At 33.4% G+C, this 6482-nt stretch overlaps 1 protein-coding gene across 3 annotated transcripts; it reads left to right on the top strand.

Annotated features, from left to right (window-relative positions):
- Positions 1 to 340: 340 nt before the first annotated feature.
- Positions 341 to 5701, top strand: LOC129287545 (uncharacterized). 3 transcript variants are annotated; one of them, XM_054923746.1, is made up of 5 exons: positions 341 to 564; positions 667 to 716; positions 849 to 954; positions 1057 to 1115; positions 2179 to 5436. In XM_054923746.1, exons 1-5 carry the CDS (start codon positions 442 to 444, stop codon positions 2183 to 2185), a joined length of 345 nt encoding a protein of 114 aa, XP_054779721.1. In that variant the 5' UTR covers positions 341 to 441; the 3' UTR covers positions 2186 to 5436. The 3 variants fall into 3 exon arrangements, with proteins under 3 accessions (XP_054779721.1, XP_054779722.1, XP_054779720.1); XM_054923747.1 differs by lacking the exon at positions 2179 to 5436 and adding an exon at positions 5443 to 5701 and having other exon boundaries at positions 342 to 564; positions 1057 to 1130; XM_054923745.1 differs by lacking the exon at positions 2179 to 5436 and adding an exon at positions 5443 to 5701 and having other exon boundaries at positions 344 to 564.
- Positions 5702 to 6482: the final 781 nt, after the last annotated feature.

Genomic DNA, 6482 nt, shown 5'->3' with positions numbered 1-6482 from the left:
AAAAATATAATATATTTTTTGAGAAGTTAGATGTTAAAAAATATAAGGTATTTTTAGTTTTTTAAGATACAATCATTATCTTTTTTTCAAAAATATCCCTATTGATAATAACTTTATATTTATTATAGGGTGTTTAATAGGAATAAATATGAAAAGATAAGGTAAATTAAAAAATAAGTAACTGTTTTAGTGAAGGTGAAATTTGATTAAAAATATTTTATATTTTTAAATGGAGCGAGTAAAATTGAACGTTAATTCAAAAACAATTATTATTATTATTATTTTTTTTTCAAACTGTTCCTTTAACATTAATCCTAATACCAAAGAGGAAAAAATTTTTTTTTGCGAACCAGTTGAAGGCTGTAGCCCTGAAGCATTGAAATCACATCCTTGCGCAAAAATTCCCGTGACGTTGATCTAATCCTTTTGCACTCAGCCACAATGATGACCAATCCAAGATCTTCACCGCGAAACTCTCCACTGGCTTTTCTTATTCTTTTCCTTACATTATCCACTTTCTATTGTTCTTCGCAAGTACTCGCCAAGTCTCGTCGTCCAATCACTGTATGTCTTTATTCTTTCTCTAATTTTCCTATATACTTACCGGCTTTAGGTTGAATTTACTCTTATTTATTTCAATATGATTTTCTTGGGGTTGTTTTGCAGGAGGCTGAAACTAGGCAGAAGAAGCTTCAGTGCTACGCTGATATTGACAGGTGCTCCTCCTTTCCAATTAATTGGCTTTTTTTTTTTTTTCTGGGAGGTCTTTTTTTGTTGGGTTGAAAGATTATGGTGGCCTGGCAACGCAGTTTTTGACAAAGGTTGCTGTGTAATTTTGTTGTGAATAGCGGTCTGTGGGGTTGGCAATGCAAATCTTCGATGATATCCAGGGAAAATTGTGCTTTACGATGCCTTTCTCCAGCTTGTTATGAGCTGATCTATGAGAGTGATCCGGTAAGGCCTTCTATGTGAAATTCTTTATGTTAGGATCGAATTCTTAATGTTTTCTGCTTCGTACAACTGTGTAATTCTCATTAGCCTGGATTTTTCTTATAGCTTGAAGAAGGAGAGAAGGATTTAACTCGTAGCCAGGAGTTCAAATACTGCATGCACAAGTAAGTTGAACAAAGGTGCAATTTGATGCTCAGAATTTTGATATGTGAAGTGAAATATTACCTTTATTATTTTAATTTTTATTAGGAATTCATACATTATCTCTAGAATTTATACAAGAGTTCAAGTTGTGTAATGCGTGGATTTTAATCCAGATTTTGTTATAGTTCTATATAATATTGTTTATCTGTTGTTGGTTCTGTTTTCATCATTTTACAGCTATGTTGACTTTCAAGGAAAGATATATTGAATCCTGAGTTGTTGACAGATCTATTTATGTTCTTGTTGAATGCTGAAATATTTTGTAAATATGAAGTTTTAATACAATCATTACCAGGATTAGGGGTATAGGACGGATGAAACCTGCTTTATGTTATTGTTTCTTGTACTCACCTAACTATCAGCTAGTTAGCTCCCATGGAAAGGACCTCCTAGTTGGGAGAAAGTGTGATTCCTTATGAGAGATTCTTGTGTTCTCCACTCCTGTATTCCTAGCAAGGAAAATATGAATTAATACGAACAAGAGCTTCTTTTCAGGAGTCAGGATTCCACAATTTGAAAAAGCTGAAGTCAGTTACAGCTGAACCAATGCAGTCATGTGAAAATTACTAAAGGTGGAATGGTTATTCCTTGAATATGGATCGAAGTCCTTTGCAGTTTTCTGTTAATAATATTAACATTCACTTCTTTTTTGAGTTCTAATAAGAATTTGGTTTGTTTAGTATTTTGACACAATACTCTTTGGAGGAGCCTAGCTCTGGCAGTACAAATACTCAAGAAATAGGATGGTCTGATATGGATCTTTGGATTTATAACTTTCCTTAACATTTTCTTTTTGTTGAACAATCAAGGAGAGGTGCTGTTTCATTTTTTTCTTTTGAATACAAGGCCATAGAAAACCATGCAAGGTTAGAATTCAAAAGGATTTTGCACCCTGTAGATCTATCCTAAAAAATTATGGCGTCTAAATTATTGTCGGTAGCTTGGTGAGCAAGTCAATTAGTGCAGTTATTTGCTTTTTTGAGCACGTGGTTGAAGGTGATCGTCCAGTCTCTCTTGTTTCAGATTTTAATTCAAGTATCATGCAAGGCTGTAGGATGCTTTGGAAGAAATGCTTCTTGTGCTACCTACTTGATCGTAAGGAAATTCCAGTCGACAGAATGGAAACCATAATTCAAGTTGCATGTCAATTGAAAGATTGGACAAATGTTATTATGAAGGATGAGAGATTTTGTAGTTCTAATTTTTGAAGTCATCTATGATGATCTCACTGTTTGATCTCACAGTCCTAAGTTGGTTTGAGGATCTCTTATGAATTCTGATTGATAGAGGCCTACAATGAATTTTAACAATTTAGTCATTCTGGAGATATGGTTATGGCCAATCAGTACGCCTTTGGGGCTCCCATTATGGTGCCAAATACTTGAAACGGCAGAACTTTTGGTGAGTGTGGTTGGAGAAATAAAGGAAGTGAAGTAAAACATAAGGGGAGAGAATGGGAAACAGAAATCATACTCTGGTTATCAGATTTTATCAAATACAAGAACTTAATTGACAGAGAGTTTATTGGTGGCAAAGTGGCTGTACTCAGAATGTGGGGCAAATGAAGACACCTGGCAGCCAGTGAATGCATGACTGAAATAAGAATTTGATGATGTAGTAAGAACATGTGTGACAGTTGTAAACCATATATTTAGCATGGAGGAAGATCAATTAGAAACACATTACATGCAAATATATATTGTGAAGTTAGGAATAATTGATGGTTACTTGAAATGTGACCTAGTTAACCATGACTGAATATGCAGTGCGATGACATGAGTGGCAACGCATAGCTTAGTTCAGATATAATTCATTTATTTCCATTTAAATGTTGTGATGCATAACCTGGAACTTTAGTCTTAAGTCTGTTTATTTTAGATGTTCTTGTTATGGGTAGTAGGTAATTTGAGCAAAATCTGATGGACGAGCTTGAATAAGCCCGAAAAATCTTTAGGTGGGCTTGGCCTGAATACCCAAATTTTATTTTCTTTTTTTAAATTAAATAAATTAAATGAACCTTCACTTCACACTCGCAAATTCTCTACTAGACTCAGTTGGCATACTTTGCACTCCTAAATGAAGTTACAATGTTCCAATAATTGTTTGTTTTTAATCTTTTCTGCAAATGTTAAGAAAAACTAAACACGAGAAGTTACTTCATATGCTTCCATTTTTACTCTTTCAATACTTGGTCTCATATTAGCAAGGGTAGAGAAAAAAGTGTTGTAATGTTACTGTTGCCAGAAAAATCTGAATTTTTTGTGGTAAAAATTGAAATTGGTTCAAAAAAGAAAAAAGGAAAAATAAAATAAAAAGTTTTAACAATTCAAGTATTCGAGTTGACCCGAATAAGCCCAAAAGCTTGAGGCGTTAAGGTCGAGCTTGGCTATATGAATTTTTTTTATATATTTTGGTATTTTAAATCTGGTTTGAATAAGCTCACTTCACTTGAATTACGGGCTTTAATGGGTAGTCTGCCCATTTTGGCAAGATGCATCTTACACGTTTTTTTAATGTTTGAATCTCTTTATGTGGAATACTGGAATCCCTGAATGTCTTTTTGACAATGTGGATTGACTTAATTATTTGGAACCTAGTCTGCTTGTTAGTGTGATAGGGTAATGCATGGTTTTTAAGTAATGGATGGAGATACAATAGAAGACCATTTTAGTTCTCCAAAAGTAACCTTGCCATCAATTGGCTCTTTCAGGGGTCTTTTGTATCGATATGTTACTCGAATGCTAATTTTGTTTCTATCCTCAAAAGATTGTGCGGTATCCTTTGAGAACCTCTGAAATGTTGAACATGGAACTAAGTCTAACTTGAGGTTTAAAATGATAAAAAAATCTACGCAAGAGTTAAGAATGCTGAGGAGGACATGTTTGGATCATCGGTTTCACCAAAATATAATTCTCTATTTGGTGGCCCATTCATTGTTGAGTATTGCCTCTAGTTGAAAGATTTTGTTTAAATTTCATTTACCGTGTAATGTAAAGTACTCTTGTTCGTTGAATTGGACGACCACAGTGACTGTTCCATTGAAGCTAGAAATATTAAATTGTTGATTCTTTAAGTTATGACTAGTAATTAATTCACTTTCTATGGATAAAAGAAAGAGAAACTAGCTCATTTTTGACACTGTTGGTCTTTTGTTTTATGTAGAATTCCTTTGACTTTCCTTTAATAATACAATAAGCAACCCTTGATGAGAATCTACTGAATTCTCACTTGTATCGTCAATTTGACTTCTCTATTGCATTTGTTGGACGAGGACAACGTTTGATCTCCCCCCCCCCCCCCAAAAAAAAAAATGTTTTTAGATTATTTGTCTGATGAAATTAGAAGACTGTTTCTGTTCTTCATTTATTCTTTTCAAAATAAAATAAAATAACTTTTTTATATCTAGACTACAATTGGCTTCTCTGAACAGATCTGCTCGTGTTGGAGCAGTAAAGAAGCCAAATAATCATAATTTGTGCGTTATATATGGGATCCTAAATGTATTATGAATTATAGTTCTAACAGGTCCCTTTACCCTTCAACTATCCATACTACCTGCAAATGAATGACCACAGATGCTGACGTCCTTTCCTGTTAAATCAGAAATTAGAATAGTGCTGAACTCTTATCATAACTCGACAATGAAAATTTTAGACTTCCTTCTTACAAAATGTTGATCGGGATGGTTGTGTTTATCTACTTTATATTGCTTTTCTTGTTCAAGCTTTTATTTGTTTCATTGGAAAACATAAATATTGGTACTTATAGTTGTAACATGTTTTGACATAGGTCTCTATAGTTTTTTCCCCCCGTTTCAGGTCCCTCTATTTTTTGATATTCCCAAAAGAATGATTAGGTGGTACTAAGGATGTTAAATATGCTCACTTGTAACTAGCATTATTAATCTTTGTACTAAGGTGGAATTATGATTTAATTTATTGAAACTTGAAACATGAAACAGAACAGAGTGGTTAATTTGCTGAATCATAATTACATCTCAGCATAGATTAATGACGTTAGTCATAGTTCAACATATTTAACACCATTGGTGCTATCTTATCGTCCTTATATGTATATTAAAAAATAGAGGGATGAATGTTGCAACTAGGATAAATTAGAGGGACTTGGAGCAATGAAAGAAAACTATAAGGACTTATACCAAAATATGTTAAAATTATAGGGACTAGTAGTAATGTTTTCTTTTGTTTCTTTGTTTACATAAAATAAAGAGTAGTAAGGATATATGACGTTTTTACCCTGAGCATTGTATTTTTCGTCTCCTTGCAGATTGTCCTTGGGTGAGAGCCTTGAAGGTGTCAGGGGTGCCTTTGGCCTGTGATTTAGGCAAAAATAGACTAATGAATTGAAGTGGAAGACACACATGCATGTATGCGCACACACTTTTGTTTCTAAACTCAGCATCAGATTCTAGTCTTGTCCTGTAAATTTGTTGTATTTTACTTTGGTACTTTAACTTTGAAAAGTCATGAAAATTTTCATCCCTTAATTTCGTTAATTTCCTTAGAGAAATACATATAGTTGGATCTGACCTGGCCTATCTTTAGTGATCTGATCTCTTGCCAAATCAAAGCTATTATTGTCTGTCACCAATATATTCTTACAAAACCAATTTCTTCAATGTCATTAACCCAATTGGAGCTGAAATGAAGGACAGAGGATTAGATTATACTGCATCATTTGAGGCTCTTAGGACTTAGGAGTTAATGACTTCAGTATGATAAATCCCTATAATTATGGCTATGATATATATAATAAGTACGAGGATTTTTTGTTTTTGGGAAATGATAAGTACAAGGATTTACAGTTATGAGGATATACAGGGATATTCTTTAAACTCCTTTTCAAGTCGGAGCATTATTATTAATCAATAATCATGCTTCACTTATGGCCAATATAATCAACTTGAGGTCCATTCAAAGTTTTTCATGAAAAAATATTCCTTAATTAATCTCCTGTCTTAAGATATCATGTAGAATTGATATTGATATTTTCTCAAGCAGAAAGACCGTTAATGTTTGGTTTGATCATGAAATAAGAGGTTGGAGGCAATATGTAGAGAAACATGATTTGTGATGTTATGTCATAGCCAGTAATGAAAACTTGAGACAAGCTTCATTCAATAGCTGATATATTCAAACTACTTTACACATTGATTGTGCCTTCTTTTGCACTAGGTTGGATACATTTTGTTTCTTAAATGCTTCTTGGTACTCAATTGATCCCAATAAGCGCACATCACCTTATAATAGGTCCAATGTCAAGCCTGGTTCCTACCTAATTCACATGCAAAAAAAGAGCATTCAATA

This window comes from Prosopis cineraria, unplaced genomic scaffold, assembly GCF_029017545.1.
Source record: "Prosopis cineraria cultivar Desert tree isolate PC_DT_omini unplaced genomic scaffold, ASM2901754v1 PC12, whole genome shotgun sequence".
Taxonomy (NCBI): Eukaryota; Viridiplantae; Streptophyta; class Magnoliopsida; order Fabales; family Fabaceae; genus Prosopis; species Prosopis cineraria.
This window is presented reverse-complemented; position numbering and strand designations above follow the sequence as displayed.

Bases quoted from the DNA above. Each gene is read 5' to 3' on its own strand.
- LOC129287545 (XM_054923745.1), top strand. From the start codon at position 442: ATGATGACCAATCCAAGATCTTCACCGCGAAACTCTCCACTGGCTTTT. The intron at 717-848 runs GTGCTCCTCCTT...TGTTGTGAATAG, and splicing joins TGCTACGCTGATATTGACAG to CGGTCTGTGGGGTTGGCAAT. The intron at 1,116-5,442 runs GTAAGTTGAACA...GTCTCCTTGCAG, and splicing joins TTCAAATACTGCATGCACAA to ATTGTCCTTGGGTGAGAGCC.